The sequence below is a fragment of the Anomalospiza imberbis genome, chromosome 21 (genome assembly GCF_031753505.1).
Source record: "Anomalospiza imberbis isolate Cuckoo-Finch-1a 21T00152 chromosome 21, ASM3175350v1, whole genome shotgun sequence".
Lineage (NCBI taxonomy): Eukaryota > Metazoa > Chordata > Aves > Passeriformes > Viduidae > Anomalospiza > Anomalospiza imberbis.
The window spans coordinates 6,148,502-6,171,963 of NC_089701.1; the positions used below are offsets into that span (position 1 = coordinate 6,148,502).

At 48.6% G+C, this 23,462-nt stretch overlaps 2 protein-coding genes across 6 annotated transcripts in view; one reads left to right on the forward strand and one right to left on the reverse strand.

Annotated features, from left to right (window-relative positions):
• SLC25A25 (solute carrier family 25 member 25) overlaps positions 1-23,462 on the forward strand; it is a 100,192-nt gene that overhangs the window by 56,790 nt on the left and 19,940 nt on the right. The gene's annotated exons all lie outside the window — the stretch shown is intronic.
• The window catches only part of COL27A1 (collagen type XXVII alpha 1 chain), a 140,994-nt gene that overhangs the window by 16,527 nt on the left and 101,005 nt on the right, over positions 1-23,462 (reverse strand). For all 5 annotated transcript variants that reach the window (XR_011005647.1, XM_068211426.1, XM_068211427.1 and 2 more), the window contains 9 exons: positions 23,220-23,273; positions 20,902-20,955; positions 19,288-19,341; positions 18,517-18,570; positions 16,544-16,651; positions 3,717-3,770; positions 3,488-3,595; positions 2,070-2,123; positions 1,721-1,774 (listed from right to left, as the gene is read on the reverse strand). Coding sequence is in view for 4 of the 5 variants with exons in the window: in XM_068211426.1 (XP_068067527.1) it covers positions 1,721-1,774; positions 2,070-2,123; positions 3,488-3,595; positions 3,717-3,770; positions 16,544-16,651; positions 18,517-18,570; positions 19,288-19,341; positions 20,902-20,955; positions 23,220-23,273 (594 nt within the window). In the remaining variant the exon portion in view is untranslated. The remainder of the gene's footprint in view (positions 1-1,720; positions 1,775-2,069; positions 2,124-3,487; positions 3,596-3,716; positions 3,771-16,543; positions 16,652-18,516; positions 18,571-19,287; positions 19,342-20,901; positions 20,956-23,219; positions 23,274-23,462) is intronic.

Genomic DNA, 23,462 nt, shown 5'->3' on the forward strand with positions numbered 1-23,462 from the left:
CTACAGCTGCAATTTAAGCAATAGACATACATATCTGCACATCTCAATGGCTGCAGGGTCAATGGCTGACCTTGCTTTTGCTAGTCATGACTCACAACTTTTTGCCAGCATGCTCAAGATTCGACAGTGGAATTGTAAGAAACCTCTGGGTCAGGTTCTGAGCTGACAATGTGCCTGGTCATGAGCTCTCACATCATCCTGGGCTGGTTGTGCTTGTCTAACACTTGCCAGGCAGTTCAGCAAGGCAGCAATGGAGATAGGGAGCAGCAGGAGCATCAGCAGCTGTTCCTCCACGGATGCGTTTCAGCAGCAGGAAATGAGAGAAAAAGCACAGTGGCCATTGTTCACCCCCAAAGCAAAATTTCTGAGGCGTGTGAATGTCTTAGTGGAGCACAGCAGCTTGCCCTGCCCCAGTGGCTCCTGGGTGCATGGGGAACCTCCAGACAGAGCAGGGTGTGAACAGGGTATCCTGACACCAGGAGCCTGAAGGGATCCATTCAAAGTCCCAGCAAGGGCAAGTCCTTATAAACTCATTTTATAAGCAATGAAGCTCCTGTCTGCACTACAGCTGCCCTCCCACCTGTGTGCAGAGTCAAAGCTGAATGCTCTCTTGGTGATGGGGAGTAGACAATGAGCAGAAAGAGTTCATGCATCTCTCCTCTTCATGGGGACCTCACGACTGACCAATCCCCATCACCATCTCTTCCCTTCCCACGCCAAGGGAGAATCCCAGAATGGTTTGGGTTGAAAGGGACCTTAAACCCCACCTCGTTCCACTCCTTGCCATGGCAGAGACCCCTTCTACCAGACCAGGTTGCTCCAAGCCCCATCCAACCTGGCCTTAGACACTTCCAGGGACAGGGCAGCCCAGACCTGTGCCAGTGCTTTACCACCATCTGAGAAGAGAACTTCCTGACATTTAACCAAAATCTTTACACTTTTGTTTTAAGAGCATTCCCCCAGTCCATTGTAGGAAGCTGCTCCCCTCTTTTAGCTAGCCCCCTTTATGTACTGGAAGGCCACAAGACGCTCTCCCCAGAGACTTCTGCAGAGAGATCTCAGGAGGGAGGGAGCATGGCTGCAGAAGGCATGTGAAGGACACCATCAGCCCTGGGAGCGCCAAGCAGCCGTGGAGCCGACAGGAAACCACTAAAGCGTGAGTCACTGCTCCAGCCTGAACTGGTTATGGCTGTGCTGACTCAGCAAAGGGGGACAACTCCAGGGGAAAGCCACTGTGGAAAGAGGGCTCTGAGTCAGGGCAGCTGCAGCCAGGGGGCTGTCGAAAGGTGGGGCACAAGGAACATGGAGCAAGGGCCATGGAGAGGAGAAACGCCAGCAGCTGAAGATCAGCTCGTTTGTGCAGGGAGTTATTGTGACCTGATCACAGAATGCTATGAGTCTGACTCCTTTTGGGTTGGGGATTGAGCTGAATTCCTGTGGATGCAGGAAAAATACATCCTCAAGGCTCATGCTGGCTGGCTCAGCCTCTGGCACAGGGCACGTGGTGTCTGGGAAGCATGTGCTGGTGGCACGGGTGTCCTGGCACTGACTGGCAGAGGCAAGGCTGTAGCTTTGAGGGGTTATGTGAGTGAATGTGTGGTCGAGGAGGCACCTCTGCCTCAGCCACAGGGTGAGGAGAGTGCAGATGCATGGGAGTTACAGCAGTGGGACAATTGTCTCATTCAAGGGGATATGAGATGGCCAAACCCCCTGAACTTACCTTTTCCCCCTTTGGCCCTGGTGGTCCAATTGGCCCCGGTGGTCCTGCATGTCCCTGTGGAGAGCAGACAGCACATGAGGAGGCAGGAAAGAGCTGTGGGACTGAAAGTCCTCCCTGGTTCCCTGCCAGATCTCACAAGCCCTGGGTGGTGCATGCCAGCTTTGGAGGGACACGTGGGTCACATGGGCAGAGATGAACCAAATGTAGGTGGTGCAAATGGAGACTTGACAGAGAACTAAACTCGAGGTCAGAAATAAATCACAGTTTAAGAACAATTTGCATCCTGAAGTGGCAGTTTTGTTGCATTTAAGAACAGAAAAAAGCTGGGAAGTGCAAATAAAACCCTTACCTGGTAACCCTTTAAGCCTGGGTCCCCTTGAGCACCCATCCTTCCTGGAGCTCCCTGGAGAGGCAAAGACAGAGGGACTGAGAGAGCAGCCCATGGTGTTAGCACAAGGGGAGGAGGCACTGAGCTGTGCAAAGCAAAGATCAGCACACGTGGGAGTGTGGCCAGTCCTTCTCTGCTGCAGCCACCTGATGGCTTTTCCTTGGCTTTAACATCTTACACATGGAGAGGGGTGTGCCAGGAGGCCATTCTATGCCTTTGCCTGCCTGCAGCAATCCATTCCCCACCTCAATCAGATTTGCTATCAGAAATGGCTGCATTTCTGTGCTCTTCATCTGCCCTCCTGCACATCTCTGTATCCAAATCAGTGTTGTGCTAGCAAGTCCACCAGACTTCCACAGACCAGAATCACACCTTTAGCAGAGTGAACAAAGGGGTTGAAATCAGATCATCAGATTAAAGTGAGTCACAAAATTTCCATATAATCCCATTTAGCATGGAATAAAGCCCTTTCCACAAGACAGAGACATGTCCACTCCAATAGACTGTTGCTGAGATACTGCTTTGCTTCCTTGTGAAATAATCCATGGAGGCTTTGCCAAAGACTATTAAGGGAGGATATGTGGTGAGGCCACAGTTTTTAGTGCAGGAAAACACTATCAGCAAAACCATCACTCTGTCACTCATTTGCTACTGTTCTGAAATATCAGCACTACTCCTAGTTCATAAATAATTCCTGATTTTACACTAAGTTCTATCAAATAGAATGCAAGAAGTTTTCTAACCAGCCTGCAATGCATGACAGGCACTTTTACATACCACTGCTTTCTTGATGCATTTATCTCTTGTGCCTAAAGCAAATGAAATATCTCCACTTTCTGCCACGCTATGGCTGTTCTCTCTGGAAGCCTCACCTTCAGTACCCAGTTCAAACCCTTTCCCATGCTATATTTCTTCTTGCTCCAAGTGTTTTAGATAAGTAGATCAAGAGTGGGTGTAGAAACAGGGCAGCAATCCAAGGCAGAGTTCCTTGTAACAACACAGCTTGACTTGGAAGCAGCTCTTGCCATGAGTGTGCAGTCTCAAAGGGGAAGATCTTAGCAAAAAATAGCTTATCAGCTCACTCAGCTGAGGAAAAATCCCCAATATTTCAGCAATTTCAGCCTATCTGGGGAGTTGTGAAGAACTGCCTCGATGCAACGTGAGCTGGGCTCACGGGGCACCAACCCAACCACCCCTATGGACTCTCTCCTGCGCTGCTCAGAGCAAGGGTGAAGATGTTTTGGCCAATTAAGCCCATGTAACAGCATTTCAGTGCCCTGAAGCCTCTGCTGGGCTCTCTGCTCTATTCAGGCCCGTGCCCACCACTGCCAGTCAGGTTTCTCTGAGTTGTGTTCAACCGTTTGCAGAGCTCTTCTCACCATCGGTCCCAGGGTACCTCGGGATCCTTTGGGGCCTTGGTTCCCCTTCGGCCCCTGCTTCCCTGGGGATCCCATCTCGCCGAGCTGCCCCTGGTAGCCTTTGCTGCCCTGCAGAGCAAAGGCACTGACATCAGTGTAGGACAAAACTCCTTCTGCAGGAAAATATCAGAGACGAGTAACGAAAGGGAGAACCACAGGCTGTGATGTTATCGAAGGGAGATGTTCCTACCTTCTGGCCAGGCTTGCCCTTTTCCCCCTGTTTTCCTGGTTTCCCTTCTGGTCCCTGGAAGGGGGAAAAAAAAAAAGGCTGTTGGAATGGGAAAGCAAAGAAATCGCATCCCAACCAGACACTCCCAAGCCATTTCCCTAGCACACACAAACCTCAGAGCATCCTCACCCACACATGGGGGCCAACAAAGAGGCAGGAAGTTGTGCAGGTCAGATCACAATCCACAGGTGCTACAGCTGGGCTGTGCCTGAGTTTGGTCTTTAGCTGCTCCAACACATGGAGGAAAACTCATTGCTTAAAGGTAGAAAGATCTTTGTGCTCAGTGACTATTGGGCAACACAGCTGAAAGGTGACACTGTGTTAATTTTGATGATGATGACTGAAATCACATCTCGAAGATAGGTGGGTCATGGAAAACTGTGTCCATCTGTCTCCAAGGGTGCAAAAGAAGGATCTCCAGAAGTGCACCTACCCAGCCTCTGTTATAGAATGGGCTGAAATGTGGAAAACACATTTACCCTGACTCCCACAAAAGGTTTCCTCTGGTTCACACCTGAGCTGCTATCTCTGCACCACTACTCTACCAACAGTTGTGTCCTTCATCAACTTTGGCACTAAATTAGGTATCAACACTTTTTATATAATTTTAGGAGCCTACCAATAGAACCATTGATTCCACAGCACTTCTCCTTATTTTTACCTTGTGAAAAAAGGCAGTGGTTTCATTCTCTATGCACCTACCACACACAACTTCCTGCTCACAGTGAAAACCCCCTCCCCCTATTTGTATTATTACTGCCACACGCAGAAACCACAATCTACTGATCAGGCTTCTAGAAACGCAGTGGGATGCAAAACTTGAGGTGGGAGCCATGGCAAGCAGAGACAGGAATGCTGAAGTGCTTTCAGAACCCACTGTGGGTGCAGAACCTGCTGCCCCTCCTCGCGCCCACACCACAGACATGTGCTATGATGAGCAGCTAAATACTAAAGCCTCTCCTTAGGGACCTCATTTTATCCAGTGTTTCACCCTGTTGGCTGCAAGGGAGACAGAATATTTTGAATTTGTCAGAAAGAAGCAAAAAGCGTAACTGAAGAAAATAACTCATGCTTTTCGGCAATTGTGACAAACTTTTCAACAGCATCTCCACACCAGCACCACATCTCTCCCTCTGCTGCCCCTCCTCCCAGCTAAGAAGGTATAATTTTCACCATGGTTGGTGTTGCAGTCTCAGCTGAATAAAAGCAACTTATAAAGTGAGACGTATTGGGGGGGGTTCACTCTGATCTGAAACATGGGCCTCAGAAGTGCCTGCTCTGAACACAAAGGAGCAATTTAGACTTATTCCAACCCTAAAGGATTGTGCCAGTTCACTTCCCCAGAGGGAATAGCTCCATTTTACCTAAGCCAAACATTTCAGGAGTCCACCTTGCCAACACCATTAGGCTTCACAAAGCACAGGTCCCTGCAGAGAAGCACATGAGCCTTGTTCTGTGTCTCTTCCATACTGTTCAGGGTTTTTTTTTGTGTGCTATTTTTTGCTGCCACTTTTCAAGAGATCACTTTTGGAGCTACTTTCCCACAGATGCCGAGCAGCAGCAGTAGATGATGGGTGCCAAGCCTCCAGCATCACCCACACGATTTACACTTTTGACAGGAGTACAGAGAAGTCCTCACTAATGAAAGCATCAGAAAAGGCCAGACCCTTCCAGCTCCACAGCAGCTCACTGTGGGACTTGGTACTCATCACCTGAAGCACAGTAACTCCACAGCCCCTGCTCTGCAGCAGTGCCCTGACACATTATGGCTTGAAAATTTGGAGAGGGAATAGTGGAATCACTCATAAAGCTCCACTGTTAAAACAAGATGCGACTGAATAAAGAGACAACTGGGGTTTTTAATCAGTTGCATAGTGTTTTTCCATCAGTCTCCCTGGACTGTGCTTTAAGAGCTTGTGGAAGCACAAGCAGTAGATGCTTCCTGCAGATGGGAGAATGCCCATTTTAAGCTAGATCTGTTTCTAACCCAGTGATAGCCAAGGCCTTGGTCTACTCCAGCAGAGTAGTTTTGCACACTCAGATGTGCTCCTGGAACTGCAGTGCTATGGCAGCACATGGAACAAAGATTTCCATGCAAAGGTTCCATCCCCAGGCTGAGAAAGTGTTATATTGTCTGTAAAAAATGCAGATACCAGTACATTGGTGAGACACACTCTTTATCACTGGGGAGAGCAGGTGGACCCTGTTCACGGGGAGGTCATGAGGATCTCACAGCTTCTTCAGAAGAGTCTGAAGGTACAGCCTGGCTCCCTCCACCAGGACACATCTGCCATGGAAGATTCATGACTGAAACTTGATTCTACTCTGCATTGGGAAATGTCTTTGTTTTTCAAGAAGACAAGTTCAGGCTTTAAATTTTCCCATCTGAGAAACAAATTTCCACACTGCTCTTAAAATCTGTCAGCATTCAAGTTCCTGCTTGCACTCACCATCACGGAGTACAGATAGAGTCATCTGGGAGAGGGTAAACAACAAAAACCAAACCAGACTTTGACAGTCCAAGTCCTGCTCGCAAAAATGAGCTCAATCCACAGGGAGACTGTGCCATGCACAAACAGCTTCTCAGACTCTCAGGGCTCTTTCAGCTTGTCTTTTCCCTCGGTGGTGGATGTGAACACAGATATGGGCTCCAATAAACTCCTTGTACCATTTTCCCCTTATGACACATCGGCCTCAGGGAGGAGGGATGTTCATCTGCTCCAGAAGGTTCTCCTGGGTCCTCCAGCTGGGGTGCAGCTCTTTCCCCGTTGCTGAAGAAAAAAACATTGGCAGCATCACCAGCTCCTGTCAGTGACAGGGAGATGAGCTGTCACTCACAGGAAGCCATGGAGACCTTGTTCCAAGCCTCCCTTGCTGTTCTTGACTCTCATCCACCGGTTAAAAGCTTGGCTGGTATAAAAAAAAATGGGTCAAACCACGCTGGCGACGCCACCGGCAGAGACGTGGCTCAGATTTTGACTTACTGAGTCACCTCCTCGAGAGGAATAAGCTCTATCAGTCAGGGATATTTCCGTGCTCTCCCAGCACGCTTTCTAGGACTTTGGCCAGCAAGCTCTGCTGGTGAGTGGGAAGCCTACCATGTGTCTGATTTTCCTGGATATGCTTTCTCCAACTGCGCAGGAACTCTGCCCAGATGAATTTAGAGGCAGTTCAGCACTTGTCTGGGGTTCCCAGATATGTGATATCTCTACTTGTGATGATCCAGATGTGGTTGCTGTTGCAATCCCAGATGTTCCCAGAGCACATACGCAGGGGTTTGCACAGTTCCCAGAAATCACTGCACTGCCCCACTCCACACATTGCATAGGGAAGAAAAAGCCCAGCAACAACTTAGGTAGCCTTCAAAACCAGTCCCATCCTTTTTATCTCAATTCTTCTGACTCATCTGTCCAAGGATGAAAAAAATCAGGGCCAGAACAGGAAGAAAAAAAGAAAGGATATAAATAAAATTCAATGAGATGGTACCTTCATCCAGGCTCTCCCCAAAGTACATCGGGAATGTAGCGCCTTTTGGTACCTCTTTTACTGCAATGTGAAGTTCCTAAAGTTCCTAAGATTCCTTCTCTCTTTAGCAGAGTGAGGGCAGAAGATGTACAAAAGCCTGCACATCAAAATAATTAAATCCAAGTTCCCTTTGCTGGACTCACATCAGTTGGGTCACTGTGCCAAGGCACTGAACACTCGGTGCTTTTGTTCCTGAGGTTTGTACACATTTTGTTGTATGCTTTGGGTTACTGGTTTGCTGAGAAAATATATCTTCTTTCCAAGCCTCTTCCATCAGTGGAACTATTTTTAAATGGTGATTTCTCTTTATATGCTGCATTCTTCACTAGAGAAGCATATCAGTACCTCCAGATGATGATGGTATTTGTGACCAGGGACAGTGGAAAGTAGCAGTTTTATTAAGTCACTTGCCTTCAGCTATGCCAAAATATCCAAGGAAAGCAAAAAAAAAAAATAGTCTTAGGTCTAGCATGTTTAAAATTTCATTGTCATCTTCAGTAAGGACACAGATTTACAAGGATTTTTTTTAGTATCGCCTTAGATATTCCCCTAAGGGAAAGAAGAATGGTTTATTTTCCAATGCAAATTGGTTAATTTTTAAAGAAAAAGAAAAAGAGACTTCCAGCTGCTGATGGCCTTGACAGAAAAGTCAGATCTATTGCCCAGCACAACAGCAACGTTTAGTGGGAGCAAATAGATGAGCAGCTCAGCTTTAAATTCTCCAGACATCAACAGTTGAAATCTATGTTCCGACAACAACATCCAGAAAAACAAAACAAGGAAGTTGAATGAACTGCAGAGATATATGCCCTGAACAGAGCCAAACAACAAACAGGGCTAAAATCCTAACCCAAACTTCCCCACATCCAGTGATGCTCCTGCTGCAGGCAATGGGTCGGGACAGTGGTAACAGAGATGTGACTCACCATCCTGCTTTGGCTCTTGGCATTCCAGAGGGCAAATGTGTTCCTGCCTTCCTTGCAGCACAGCACAGCACAGGAAGGAAGCTCTCAGGGCACAGAACTGGTGGGAGAGCTTCCTAAAGCTTGCCTCAGGTTGCTTCAGGATTGCTCAGGACTGCTGTGGAGCAGGAGCATATTTTCAAACTATTTCTTTTTTTTTTTTTTTTTTTTTTTTTTTTTTGGTGTGTCATTGAGTGAAGGTCTGAGGTCACTCCTCCCTCCCAAAAATAAGGCAGGAAGAAACAGAACCACCAGGATACAGCTACTGAGCAAAGGAAAAAAGTGACATGGTGACGGGAAAAAAAAAGTGATAGTTTGAGGCACTGGATGTAAAAAGGGCAGGAAAACTAAAAGCAGCAATAAAGGTAGGAAGCATGAACCATAGGATGACCATGCCCATATTGTCCAGGCCCAGCCAGTGAGTTCATTTAAAGGGAAATGAAAAAGCCCCATATAATTTCCTACTGCTCAGCAATGTCTCCATATGAGAACCTCTGCTTAATAAACTTTGATCGAGAGAAGCCTCCCCCCATGGAGGACAGTTCACAAGCACTCAGGAAATTAGTGGGATTATTTAGGCTGGGCATTTGAAGACATAAATGTTTTGGATTTATAAGAAACACATTTCATAATCACTCTGCCTAGCAGTAGTCTGGAAGGGGAGGAGACAGGGCAGCAGCTCCTGAATGAGTATGGGGAAAGAAGAAAGACTCAACTGTTCTCGAGAAGAAAGACCTGATTGTACTGTGAGGTTCAGAGGGTTTCACTGGGAGCACTGGGCAGTAATGGGCTCTTGGCCTGCCTGTGGAAACCCGAGTGGGGAGTGCAGGTAGAGCTGGCTGGCTGTGCTCAAAGAAACAGCAAATTGGGGAAATCCTATAAAAACGTCTTGGATGGCAACACTACAGCCAGAGATGCTGTGACTTTCCTTTCAGCTGAGCTCCTCAGCTTAAAATGGGAATCCAACCCAAAATTGTGTATCCTGAACTCCCTGCTTAAGAGCAAACTCTTATCTGCATGCAGCTGTTGCTCTGAAACATGCTGCTTTTGGTTTTGTGGAGGAGGAGGTCTATTTAACTAGATTTTTCTGAGCAGCCACAGTGTAAGGCAGCAAAGAGTCATGTACAGAACAGTGCTGTGTGCTCTGAGCTGCTCTGGTTCAGTCTGATAGCTCTGAACTGCCACTAATTTGTTGTTTATGGGATAATTATTTTTTCCCCCACTCTCTTTGCCTCTACTTCCTCATCTCTAAGAAAGCACCGGAGACAAAGGTGCCACTAAAATGCTTGATGGATGAGTGGGAAGTGTAGGAAAAGTGCAAGGCTTCATCCCCACTGAGCTGTGAAGCTTTCATACACAATAAAACCAAAATGCTCAAAAAAATTAGTGTGGGAATCTGACAATGGGAAAGAAAAGAATAGAGAGAGCACCTGGGCAGCACAACTCTGACACCCCCCCAGACACTAAGGGTTAATATCTTCCTTTTGAAGGACACAGATGCCCTCGGGTTGTGGAAGAGGAGGGGAATGAAATCCTCTCTTGCAATAAGGAGGGGAATCTTGGAGCAACTGCCCAAAAAGTGTGTCTCCTTCGACTGAGTCAGGAAAGAAACCGTGCCAAGTCAATGGGATTTACTTCAAATTCTGGCTCATTTTGACTCCTATTAACTCTAAACAAAGACCAGCTGGGATCAGCCTGCCTTCCCCAGCAGCAGAGCCTCCGAGGGCCAAATGGCCCCTCAGCTGCTGGAGAGCAGCCTCAGTTGCTGCAAGCAGCAGTTCCCTTGGGATTGGGAAAGCTCTGTGATTCCCTGTAGGATGCACAGGGCTCACAGGCAACCCTGCTCTACTCCAAAGGTGTCAATGGATTTGGTGGACTGAGTCACAGAGAGCAGAGTAGCAAAAAAGTGGGGGAAAGCCCCACACAATAATATAACCCAAACAACAAAATCCAGCATGTACCTCTTCATTAAATGGGGTGTTCAGGAAAGGCTGAACAAAGCAAGTGGAGAAGCTGATTGCAGCTATGGGCAGAGGTGCCCAGGGATGCTCACGTTGGGTCTAGGAGGGGAAGCAGAGAGACCCAGGCCTGCAGCTCCACAGAGAGTCATTGCCCTGACTCTTGGTCTCAAACTCTTCAAAGCACAGGTTTTCAGCATGTTTGACTGCATTTCTGAGCATCTTTATTCACCTTTGGTTTTTAATGCAGGACAAATACCTGCTTATGGCTTTCCTGGGTGGTGGTCTGCACGAGTAATGATACTCCAGGGCTGTAACTCAAAGACACACCATGGCCAAGTGCAAACACCTTCCGCCCTGGAAACTGGGCTCCAGTATAGGAACTGGCCCCCTGATACAGCAGCTAGTGGAAAGGACAGGTTGGTGGGCAGGGGCCTGTTGTGATCTCCTGGGCCCCCTCTGCCACCAGCTCACCTCCTGCCCACTTTACTGTCTTGTGCATCTACTCCTAACACATTATTCAAGGGCAGGATTTGGAGTAACACTACTCATTTCCTAAGATTAAGGGTGTGAGGACCTTGCTGTTACCACAGACACACTGAGCCTGGTGTTCCCCATTCCTTCCTCTGCTCAGTCAGAGGTGAACCCACACTCTCTAGCTGGGGGATTTTAAGAAATTTCATTCAAGTAATTACTCCATAGACAGCCCATGGTCCAGGGCACAAAAATCAGCTTTTCCAGGAAAAAACAGCTTGGTACATTATCAAAAAACCCATAAATTTCTGCATGGAGAGCAGAGATTAAAACCAGTGGTGACTCCAGGATTGTCCTTCTGCAACCTCAGTGTTTTCAGGGAGCTGAATGCCATGGATGTGGTGCTGCCAGCTGTGGCTGAGCTCATGTGTATGCAGAGAATGGCTGGATTCAGTGACAGCAGAGTGAGGCGCTTTGTTTCAAAAAACCTTTGAATCATGTTTTCAGTGGCAGGAAACAGAAAAGAACAAAGAGCAAAAACCACTCTGGGACAAATTCTGCTGTAAGTGATGTTTGGACAACATTCTACAAGAGCAATGTGTCAGATGAGGAGATGCTCCTGCTCTGCCCTGGCACTGCAGAGCCCACAGAGAAGCCTGGCATTGCAGGAGCAGCTCTGCCAGCCCAGAGCAGAAGGTCCATCCTGGCTAGCAAGTCCTCCTTCCACTTCAGGATTGTAGCCTGTAGATGAGAGAGGGACAAAAATGTGATGGGAAGGATCCTCAGGACACCATCCAGAGCTGTGTGTGGGGTTGCTGCTGCTCTGGGGAGCGACCACAGCACCAGAGCCAAGAGCCATGAGTTCACTCCACACTCTGTACTGGGCTGGAGAGTGGCTTGATCTTGTGAGTACCCTCAAAAAACCTTCTCAGCTCTCCAGCCCAGCCCAGCCCTCTCAGTCTACCCTCCTGAAGAGCAAATGAAAGGACTTTGGATCTTGTTGCACCAGAGCAAAAGGATTTACAGCCCTTGAAGCTCTTCTGGGCTGATGGTGCACATCTGCATGCCACAAAAGGGGCCGGCAAATGCAGCAAGATCTTCTCTGATGTAATTGTTTATGGCATTTCAGACTATTGGAGTGTCTGGCTCAAAGCTTTCTGAGTCCTGACATGGCTCAAATGACACTGCAGATAGGATTTCAGGTTAAAATTGAAGTGGAAAGAACTTGACTCCCAGTTTTGCTGAACAATGAGGGAATTTCTTGTTTCAGAGCATGTTGTATTTCAGTACTTCCAGGCTCTCCAATTGCTTTCCTGGAACTGCAAACCCCTCGCTATCAGATGTCTGCCATGAATGGCAAGCAGCACATTACACAAACCACAGTGCAGAGCCACAGAGTGCAGCTGGAAACCCACCTCCAACTGGCCTGGGCCTTCCTCAGCCACCTCTGGATCTGTCATCCTCCCAGGGAAGGGCTGAAATGCCACATTTTCTATCACTGCAGAGGGGAAGCAGCAAAGGGAAGCACTTTTTGGGGGAAGAGGTTGCTCTCAGGGCCCACTTGCCTGTGACCAGGTTGTTGGTGGCACACCAGTGACTTCAGCCTCTGGCTTTTACCATCCTCTGATGCAATGAGCAGCTCTGATGGGCAGTCAGATCCTTTGTGAGTGCAAGTTACTCTCCAGGGATGTTCTCTGGGTGTTTCAGGCTCTGTGGCACTATTCCCTCACAGCCTTACAGATGAGCAGATAAATTATCTTTTTATTTTGGCAAACCACACCATGACACTTGCACTGCTGATGGATGCCTTGCCAGAGTTCACCAGGCTGTTGTACTTCCCAGTGTCCCCACACAGTGAGGAGAATATCCTTGTTCTGCCTTGCCCATACAAAAAGTCTGGATTTCCAGCCAGCCTCTCTGAGTGCAGATGCCCAAACAGTCCCTGGTGCTCTGCAAGGGACTGCAGAGGAAGGGGAAGGGATTTTCAGCCTTTTGTTGCTCAAACCGGAGGGCAAATGGCCATGTTCAGAAGAGAGTCAAGGTCAAGTGAAGGCAACGAGTTTGTATTAGAAGACAGAAACCACTGGGAGGAGATAATACATGGGCAAGCCGCTCAGGAAAGGTACGCATCTCTGGAAATTCCAACTGGATCTTGCACTGGTGCTCTGATTTCCGTCTTATGGCCAGGGGGACAACTGGCTCATTCCTCCTCTGAGCAGGAACTGGGGCTGAACGGAGCAGTGTGAACTTGGACAAAGTGACCAAAAGATAGAGGACACTCATTTATCTCAGCTCCAGCTGCCTCGAGCCCTGCCAGCCACAGCTGTGAAGCTCGTGGACCATCTCAGCTGCCAGGTTTGTTTGCTGAAATCCACTGGCGTTGAAATACGTACAAACTACCCCTGGAGACTCAACTGGGGCCTCCCTGCTGCTTTTTGTTTGAGATTCAAAACCACAGTGGAAACCAGTCTTCAGATATGTTAATGCTGGAAATGGCTGAGCCTAGTTAAAGGTAAAGAGCTCTGAAAAATGTTTCCTGAGCACAGAGGGAAGTTTGGTTGTGCTCGGGCAGTCATGTGCTATCATCATCGGGATGACTCTCTGGAAAATGAAGCCTTGCTCAGGAAAGCCAGATGTGCCTGTGCTGACCCCACTGATCACCAGGTGAGTGTCTCTCTTCTGCAGGACCAAAGAGAGCAGCACAGACCCAGCTTCCTCCAGCTTTCAAAGTTGCTCTGGGGTACATCCCTTCATCTGCCATCTCCAGGGAGCTCCAGGACTGCAGAGCCTCTAATCTCCTACCATCCTTCATGCTGGCCTGTTGCCACGTTAGGTGTGACGTGCCAAATTCCCCAGCTCCTACACCTGCTCTGCCAGCACCAGCCTCTGCTCCAGCCAGGATATACAAAACAGGCTGAAAATGTACCAGCAGTGAAGTCAGATCCTTTCAGAGCAATCTGGCACCTCATTTCCTACATCTGTCACAAGGACACTTGATAGTGAAGTGTCACATTCCTGTAGACATAAGCAAAATAAAGATTAAGACTAAACATTTCCTTGGCATTAAGGACAAACCTTCAAGACATGGTGTGGCTGCAGAACCTTGTGATGAAAAGGGTTTTTCCAGAGGTTGTTGCTGTCCATGGAGGGCATATCCCTGTGGGTCCTCCCTCCTCTGGAGTAACACAGGGACAAGCCAAGGTTTAGGAGAACCTTGTCTATGTCCACACTTGCAGATGGGCATCAGCTTCCTCAAACTGACTTCCAGAAGCAGAAGATGAGCTTCACACCCCCAAATGGAGCTAGAGTATGTTGGCACAGGTAACTGCACAGATCCTTGTGTGTGCATCTCTCCTACTAAGGGCACAGAAGCATCAACACCTTCCCTGTCCCCTTTGTAGCTGAGCAGGATATCCCAACAAATACTGGAGCTGAGGAAAACCCAGGAAAACATCAGCGGATCCAGGCAGGAATGTGGTGGTGCACAGATGTGAGGGCTTGGGGGTGTCACGCCAGGAGAGGCCAAATGGAGATGCAATAGCTAAAGATGAAGTTCTTAACACCATCTAAACTGATTATTGGACAGCATAACACTGTCACATCAGAAGTGTTAAAACCATTCACAACAGGGTGGTGTGGAATCACTCTGTATTTGCACACCCAAACCAACATGCTCCCTCTCCCTGTAATCCAATCACCTCCAACACCTTCCCCAACCAATTTCTGTGCGACCATACAAATCCTGGACAGGAGTTTGTCACCTTGATATCTGCCCTTGGACAGATATCCTTCATGACTTCCCCATGGCAAGATTCTTTTGTTATCTTTGTCCAGTAGCCTTAAAGTGTTCTGTGCATCGTGCAGTTTGTGGTGGGCTGTGCCTGTGGTGGCTTTTGCAGCATGTCCTCCAGAGGATGGCTTGGCTGGATATTCCAGCTTCTAACCCTCAGCTGGAATGGAGGGGCTTGCAGTTATCTCCATCTGAGCTGTAAACCTTATCTTGACAGAAAGGTAAGGAAGATCCCACTGATATTTCTACTCTCCATGGGAATGTAGAATGAAATTCTCCGTAATGGGAAGAGGAAAATTATTTGTGCTTCTGTCAGAGGACTTCCATATTTAAATGACCTCAGTGAGCACAGGAACACCAGCCTGTGTATTAGGTAACAGTGTCTGGTAGGGCAGGCAGCACTATCTGGAGACTGTGCAGGTCTGAAAGTCTGCCTGAGTTTAGGCGTAAGGAAATACAAAAAGTATATTAAAATAGTAGATGGAAATACAGCACTCTGCAGTAAAAAAAAAAAAAACAAAACGAAAAGGGAGTGATTATGAGCAGGAATCTTGGCTCTATTGACTCCTTTTTTTTTAAAAAAAAATAAAACAGAAAACAGCATCATGTTCCCAGGGACATGCTGGCAAACAGCAGGGACAGAGTCTGAGAGAATCTGTATTTTATACTTTATAACTTAATATGGCTTTTGCATGATTTTAGTATTTTTATTGGTTCTTAAAACATACACAGTATAAACACGTGAACCAGCCAGAAGTACAGCACATGGAGGGCGACTGTCCAGCTGTGCCAGCCTGCAGCTGGGAAGGAGCTGGGGTGTTGGGGACCACCCTTGCCTGTGGTATGGTCCCAGTCCTGAAAGGGCTCCCTGTTGGGTCCAGGGGCCTGTGGCCAAGGGTGGCCTTATTTGGGGCAGGACGACAGACTTATTCTGCACATTTATGGGGCTGCACTAGAGTATTAAGCCAATGTTTCCACTTTCTAGTTGAGTCAGTGCTCAAATCCCAACCTCAGCCCAAAAATAACATAAATCCATCTCTTTTGCTGCTTCCATCCCCTCACACCCTTCTCCCTGCCCTCCTTTTAGCCAGCCACACCACCACCAAGAGGAAAATCAACGTTTCACCATGGAGCATCCACCCAGGGCTCGGCAGTACCTGCTGGCCCTGCTGCTTCACACCCAGCCCAGGCTGGGATTTCACAGCCGCCTTTACACTTGGCCTTCTTGTTCCTTTTCCACAGATGTGTGGGGTTGGAGCTGGTGTGTTCCCCAGCTGCATGAGGGGTAAGACACGTGCCACAGGGGAGCAGTGCATCCCACTGAGCTGGGCTACCCCTCTGCTGAATGAGCCTTGCAAAGCCCTCGCTGCTGATAACTCTGATCCAAGACAACAATCACAATGAATAAACCATGTCAGCAACCTGATAAACTCCACATTTTAAGCAGAAAGGCCTGACTTGCAGAGCAGCCCACTGGGGCACTGGGCAGAGCCTTCTTCCACCTGACACTGCCCTGCTACCTCTCATCTCAGAGCCAGAATCAAACCTTTTCTTTCTACAGCACCAAGATCAGACCTCCAAGTGAACCAGAGATGCCCAGGATATTAATTGAGGATTCAGGAGTCATATTCTGCTGATTTCTTCCAGTTGTTTTCTATATTTAAGGGGGAAATCCTAGAAGGGAAGACCAGAAGCAAGCAAGTAACTATCAGAGAAGGCACAAGGTGGCCAATTCCAAGCTCCAGGCCCAAGCCAGCTGTGGCAACCAGGGAAAAATCAGCCCCTCTCAGTCCTCTGGGCCACCCGCTCTAACACCATGTGGCATTACAGAGGTGTGGGAAGGAGGCACCATTTCTCAAAGCCTGTGGCAGATCAGAGTCACATTCTCAAGTGTGAATCCTAGTTGAAAGACCAAACTCATCTCCTGGACATAGTTTTTCATGAAAACAACACACTTTACCATAATGTTAAGGACAAGTTACATCCCAGGTGAGCTCCTGCCCTGAGCAGTGGCCTGGTTCACAAACTCATCACAGCAGGGAACCCACGGGTCACCAAGGGCTGGTTTCACAGACTCACTCGGACACCTGGGATGCCGGGATATCCAGGAGCTCCTTCCTTTCCCTTCAGTCCTTCATTGCCTTTTTCTCCCTTCTCTCCTTCCGGGCCTTGCTCTCCTTTGTCTCCCTGTGGAAGAGAGGAGAGTGGGAGGTTTTCATACCCACACAACACATGGGTCACTGTACAAAGCTCTTGCAAGGGAAAGCCCCACCACATAATTAATATTTCAGGAGTCTGAGAGGAAGAGAGCCTGCAAGAAAAAGGATGAATGAGGATGAGTCATAATACACTTGACATTTAGAAAAAGGAGCAAACCCAGGTTTCTTTTCTTTAAAATCTCTTGGCTGATGGAGAAAGAATTCCCCATTACACAGAGTAACCTGAACCCCTTTGCTGCTCCTGCAATAAGGCCTGAACCTCCTACGTGAATGAGGCAGTCTGACAAGATTTGAAAGTCTCCCTTGCCTCATCCAGAAGCCCTGAGCTTGGGATGCTGAAAGACTTTTAATAGGATGAGTTCGTCTGGAGCAGCTGCTCAGCTCCTGCTGCCAAACAGAAATCAGCCCAGGGCTCCAATAAACCCTCTGTGAAACTGTGTCACTGTGCCCTGTAAAGGATCCATGGCCTGAGCAGTGGGTATCCTGTCAAATCACTGCTCTGACAATTACAGAATCAAAGAATCATTTGGGTTGGAAAAGACGTTTAAGACAAATGAATCCAAACTTCAGCCCAGCACTGACAAGCCCACCACTAAACCATGGCCCCAAGTGCCACTTGTAGGGATAGTGACTCCACCACTTCCTGTTATAATGCCTGGCCACCCTTTCAGTGAAGAAATTTTTCCCAATACCCAATTAAAGCTCCCCATGTGAAACCTGTCATTGAAATTTATGAAAAAAAAATCTGGCAGATAATAAAATTTCAGTATTTGGCAAGATCAACCAACTGGAACACAGACCAGAAATATAATCATAGAAGTGCAAGAAGTAAATTTATAGCTGCTTTTCTTTTATCAAAATAAATAAAACATTGTAAATATTTTGTATTATTCAGCACTACCACTCTAAATTATATGGAGACAATGATAAAGGCCAGTTTTATACGGAGAGCAACATGTGCAGCCAAGCAGCCTTGAACTGAACCATTTTCCTCTTGCACCTGTGCTGGGAGAGCTCAACAAGCTCTCATCTGGTTAAAGAGCACAGACACATCTGGTTAAGTGTCCAGAGACACATTTGGGGTGGAAAGAGCTAGTTTGGTTCAAGAGCTCCTGGGCACAGCCAGCGGTGCAAGAGAATACAGAAGCCTTGATTGTCCTTAAGGAGGAGATTTTTGGTCCAACATTCAGAGATAAGCAGAACTAGAGACACATGGCAAATAGTTTAACTAGAAAGAAGCAATAAACTGCATTGTTGTGGGATGGGCTGCTCTTTCTTTCCATGGAACAAAATTGTTGGCCTGTTTGGAAAGGCTGGCTGTGCAGGGACAGGAATCAGAGCCCTGTTCCAAAGGCAAGGTAGCAAACTCACAGCAGTGAGAGACAGAGCAAACCCTGAGTGAGATCCAGGGGCTCTGCCAAGGGAAGGGGATCTGGTTTCTTTACTCTCTAACATTGTTCTGGTCAGTGGTGCAGGGGAGAGTGATGGACAATTCTTGATTTCCCTTGCCAGGCCCAGGAATTCCTGATTAGCTGGAAATTTGATCTGCAAAGACTCAAATAAAACAGACAAATTGTTGGAAACCAGATTTTGAAGAACTTGACCTTTTTGGAGATCTGATCAGATGCCAAAAAACGTGGGTAGAGGAGTGAAACAGGAGGGGTTTGTTATGTGTGCTTGCAGAAAAAAAAGTCCTTAGAGATTGCAGGGCAGAGGTTTATTCCACAGAGGACCCGATAATCCCCTCAGCCTCACCCTGGCTCTGGGAATCACAGGGACCTGAGTGCACAGAGACGTGTTTGAGAGCTGGAACTCCATGGGAGTGAGGCTTACCTTGATCCCATCTGGCCCAAGCTGCCCCGTGTCCCCTTCCAGCCCGGATTCTCCCTGCGGACAGAAGCAAACACCATAAGGCTGTGCCTAAATGTACTTTTCCCCGAGCTTCCTGCAGCTGGCTCACAGCAGCAGCCAGGCTGCAGTGATGGGAGCCCAGCCCTGCACTCTAACACATGTCCTAACTCATACCCTAATGCTGAGCAAGCTCTTCCTGGAGCAAGAGCAGGAGTTCAGCCTCTTGCTCCATTCTGAGCCACAGTTTCTCCTCCTCGGACCCGCTGTGGCCTGTGGGAAGCTCTCCTTCCCTGTGGGAAAAGGAGCTCAGCCTGAATTCACTTAACCTGGGCCTTCCTCATCCTGCTCCAACAACTGACCTCAGTCCTGGGAAGGGACACAGCCCCTGCCAGCCTCAATCCATGCATTCATCCCCCCTCCATGCCCACACAGTGTGCCCAGTGTTTCCCTGCCTGAAGCTGCCCTTCTGCTCCGGCGTGCACGGACACAGCCTCTGGCAAACAGGAGGGGTCTGTCCCCACCTCTGCTCCCACACTGCCCCTTTCACACTCGGTGTCACACCGGCATCTGAGAGGCTCAGAGAGACTGGTGAGCTCGGGCTGAGGGGCTCTGGGGGGAAGGTGCTTCCAGCACCCACAGAAGGAGCAGATGCAGAGAACAGGGCCAGCCTGTCCAGGCTGTGGGACAACAAGGACAGAACCTCTGGGGAACTGATGAGGCACAGAAGCCCCACCAGAAGGTGGCCATACTCACTCTTTGGCCAACGAGACCTTGCTCTCCAGGGATTCCTAACTGGCCAGGATCACCCTAAAAGGAAGGAAGCACACACAGGGAGACAAGCTGTTTACTGACAGTGAGGGAGCGTGAAGTTCTTCCCGCTGCACTCCTAATTTTGCCCATTTCTTTCCTTCTCCCACACAAACACCTTCAGCTGAGTTTTCAAAGGGGGTTCAAAGGCCCAGCATAGGGGCAGCAAAGAAGGACACATCTCACAGGCTCTGTTGCAAAGATGGACAGGACGGGGGTCACAGAGGGTCTGAGCTGCCTGCAGCTGCAGATCCAGAAGGCATTCTCTGGCATGGCCCGTCACAGACAAGCAGCAGGGTGGATGCAATGTGGTGTGGTGGCAGACACAACCAGAGTGAGGGAGAAAAAAATCCAACAGCTCTTTTAGACCCAGTTCCAGAAGAACTTGAATCTTTGATAGCAGTTAAATGAGTGAACAGAAGGAGCTGGCAAACAAATGGATCTTGCCAATGTGGCACTGGGGGTAGGATGGCCACAGGGCATCTGCCCTGTCTCTCTCCCATTTGTGCCCACCCAAGCAACCTACTCTGCACGGAAGAGAGCTCAGGAAATGCAGAGCATTCAAGGGAAAAAGGTTTGAGATGTCCATAAACCTCATCCCACAGCAAACCGCTCTGCACAGACCAGTCTTGGTCCAGCTCCTTCCAGCTTGGAGAGGGAGCAGGACAGGACTCTCACTCCACGACTTCCCAGCAAGGCCGGCAGGTCAAGGGGTGTCTGTGCAAATCATCATGTCCTGCTCCAAGGAGGGCCAGCCAGGAGCACTGGAGCTGAAACACTCCTGCAGTATCAGGATGCCAAAGACACGGTAGCTCCAGTGAAATGTCAGAAGATTTGCCAAGGAAAACATGGCAAAGGATGGGGTGGGGGGTGGGAGTGAAGAGCAGCACAGAGGAAATTGCATTTAATCCCTATATAGAGTTTGTTCAAAAGCTCTGCACACAAGAGCAAATGTTCAGACCAAGTGGGTTAGGATTAAATAAAACCCCCTTTGAGTTGCCCAGCATTGGGATTTTACTCAAACAAAGAGATGGCTTTTATGTGGACAAGAAGGTGCATTCATGGTCTGCAGCAGGGCACCCTTCCCCCTTAACCATCAGAGGAGTTCAGTCCCTAGAGAGCTGAGCCTTGGAAACTGTGGCAGGACCTTGTCTGAGGGTATTTTTAAATCTGAGACCTTCCTAAGACTCTTCTGGTTTTGAATTAGAAGCTGCCTGGATATCTGAGTCTCAAGGACTCCTCTCTCCATTTAAATTTTGGATCTGCAAAGAGTTGAGCTTCATTTCCAAGGCCCTTCACAGCTCTTGAGGGATAAGATCCCTGGGCTGGGGCTTCTCCCCAGCACTGACAGCCTCTCCCTCAGGTTGGGGCTCAAGAATTTGTAAAAAATGGTTAAAATTAACCCAATTTTAGCTTTTTAAAACTTTTTCTTTTATTGAATGCACAATCTGCTTTGGCTGCTGGAGGGTAAACCTGCAATGTCACTCAGTCCTTCAGGAGCACAAGTTGCCATTTATCACCCCAGTCTGACAGAGAAACTGCACTCAGGGCTTTTCTTACCTTCATGCCAGGTTCACCTGCAAGACCAGGTTGTCCCATTGAGCCTGGCGGTCCCTGGGAAAAAAAAAAAAACAAAACAACAAGATAATGAAAAAAACCCATTGTAACAAAGCAGAAAGCAAGATCAAAGACATAACTCCTTTAGCAGAGCTCTCCTGGGACAGCCAAGCCCTGGTTGCAATGCAATTACCTCCCTGGAGCTGGCTCAGGGTCCACAGCATCAAAGAGGCCCCTCGTGCCTGGGTCTGGGAGGGCTCTGATCAGCTCTCACACCTCCCCTCTCCCCAGCCTCCTCTGCCAAGCACCTTTCTCTGCTCCTTCCAATCCCTCTGCTTTCTAAGGTTAGTAACCCCACCAGGGAGCAGCACTGGAACCAGCTGGGACAGAAGGGAAGAGGCCCAGAATTAGACTTGGAAGCTCTTTGCAAGGGTCCAGCAGGCTGGGCTGGTACAGTGCGCAACAGAAATGTTTGGCTGTGCTCTCGCTCTTGGTCCCTGCAGCCCCACCTCTCCATTCCCACGGGTGTGAGCACATCACCTGCACCAACAGGCTCCTTCTGATGAGGGGCTAGCTGCCCCACATCTTCCAGCTGGGCCTTTGGGCCCCATTCCCAAAGAGGCAGGGGCACGATGGTGCTGCCAGCTGAAGGCAGCTGAGGGCTGCAAGGTGACACTGAGCCCTCCAGCACAAATTTTGGCCAGATTAGCCTTGACATCCATCAGCCAGCTGTCTCTGGCTGTCCAGGGCCAGGAAATATCCAAAGGCCAATGGCTCAGACCAGAAATCCACAGGCCAGGCTGGACTGGCCGAGGGAAAGTTTCTCACTCTCGTGTGAGCACAGACTCTGGTAGAGGGGTTTGGCATCCCTCAAAGAGCCAAAAATGAGTGCTTGACCTGGAAAAAGATAGGAATTAAGCTAGAAAGATGGAAGATGTGAGAATGACCTTGCAAACTGTTCTCACTCAGTCCAGCTCCATGTGCAGCCCCTGATTGTGGGGTCACAGTCATTCACTATCTTTAGTACCAAGATCTATTGGGAGCTTTCATCTTTGTACATTTGCTCCTACCTCTGAGAAGCGTGGGGAATGAGAGTCTGTAAAACAAGCCCAAAGATGGGACAGTAAAGCTTCTCTTTAAAGGATTTGAGTAGTTTATTTACTTATGATATTTGCATTCCAGACAACAATCTCCCTTCTCTTTACAGTTGGGAATAAAGGAAAAAAGAGCACATAGTCAAGGGAGCTACCCAGGGAATAAAGCCAATTCCTGGCTTGCTGAAATGGATTCAAGCAGAGGAGGGAGCAGGGTGTGTGTTGGGTTTGTGAACAAATGGTCATGTCACGCAATGAGAAAATTCAAGCTCCAATGAAAGCAAAAATCCTGCTTTGGTTTCTCCAGAGGTGCCAGTGCAGAGAAAGGCTCCTGGAAGAGTTACAGATTTGAATGAAGGTCTGTACTTTCTTGGTTGGCAGCATCCAGAGTGGCTCAGTAGCAGCTTTCCAGCTCCCCAGTGTGGTTTACCATGCTGAGAGCTCGCTCCATGCAGTCCAGCAGCCATGAGAATGGAAACTTTCATGACTCACACACTTTGCATAGACTGCATTCAAAGCCACCTTCACGTCTGTGTTACAGCTCAGGACCTACAGAAAGGAGCTGTGCAAGGGGCACATGTGATAGAAAGAGCCAAGACTATTATTTTAAGGGGAGCGAAATAAAGCCAAAAGTGCAAGGGAGTTGGGGGAAACCATGGAGGCATCCCTTGCACTCCATTGGGCAGTGTTTGGCAGCTGCTGGTTGGTTTTGGTGTGTTTGTGTCACTGCTACATGGCAACCACAGCCCAGCAGCACCGTCAGCAGCAAAGGCGTCTCCGAGCTTCCTGCACTGGCTGCCTTGGCCTCTGCTGGGGCTGCCTTGGCCATCTGGGCGGGCTGGCAAACCTGTGTGTGTCAGCAACAGCACCAGGGAGAGGGAAAGACTGGTACTCAGTCTGAATTGTGCTTGTATTGGCTCCCTGACTCTGCACCTTGGTGCAAAAAGTTGGTCCCTGCCGTGGTCACCTTTGAAATGTATCTTCTCTTGAGAAGATGTGTCTGCACTTCCACTAGCTGGGTGTCTGTGGCCTGTGATGAAAAGGGTGCTCAAATTTCTGATTTTCACTGTTTCATTTGGAAGCTGACTGTCAGACTTAAGGGAAATCCTTCCTGTTTGTTCCACACTGCAAGGTGTGGAGGGATGCTCCCCTGCACCTTTACTCCTCCCTCTGTCCTGCCACTCCTGATGGAAGGGGAAAACAAACAGCAACAAAGGACAGACCTACCTTATGCCCCATTTCTCCCAAAGGCCCGGGTGGCCCCTGTGGTCCTTGGGGACCCTGCAAAATAGAGAGACAAGGCTCTTTTCACACAACTGTTTTCATTTTTGAAGGGCCATCACGTCCATGGTCTGTAAGATAAAACCCCAGTTCCCTCCCACATCTCAGAGGAGTACTCACTGTGCAAGATTTGGCTAGTGGGATGGAGAGGCCAGCAGCGGGTGTGCTGAGGCACCTTAACATGCAAAG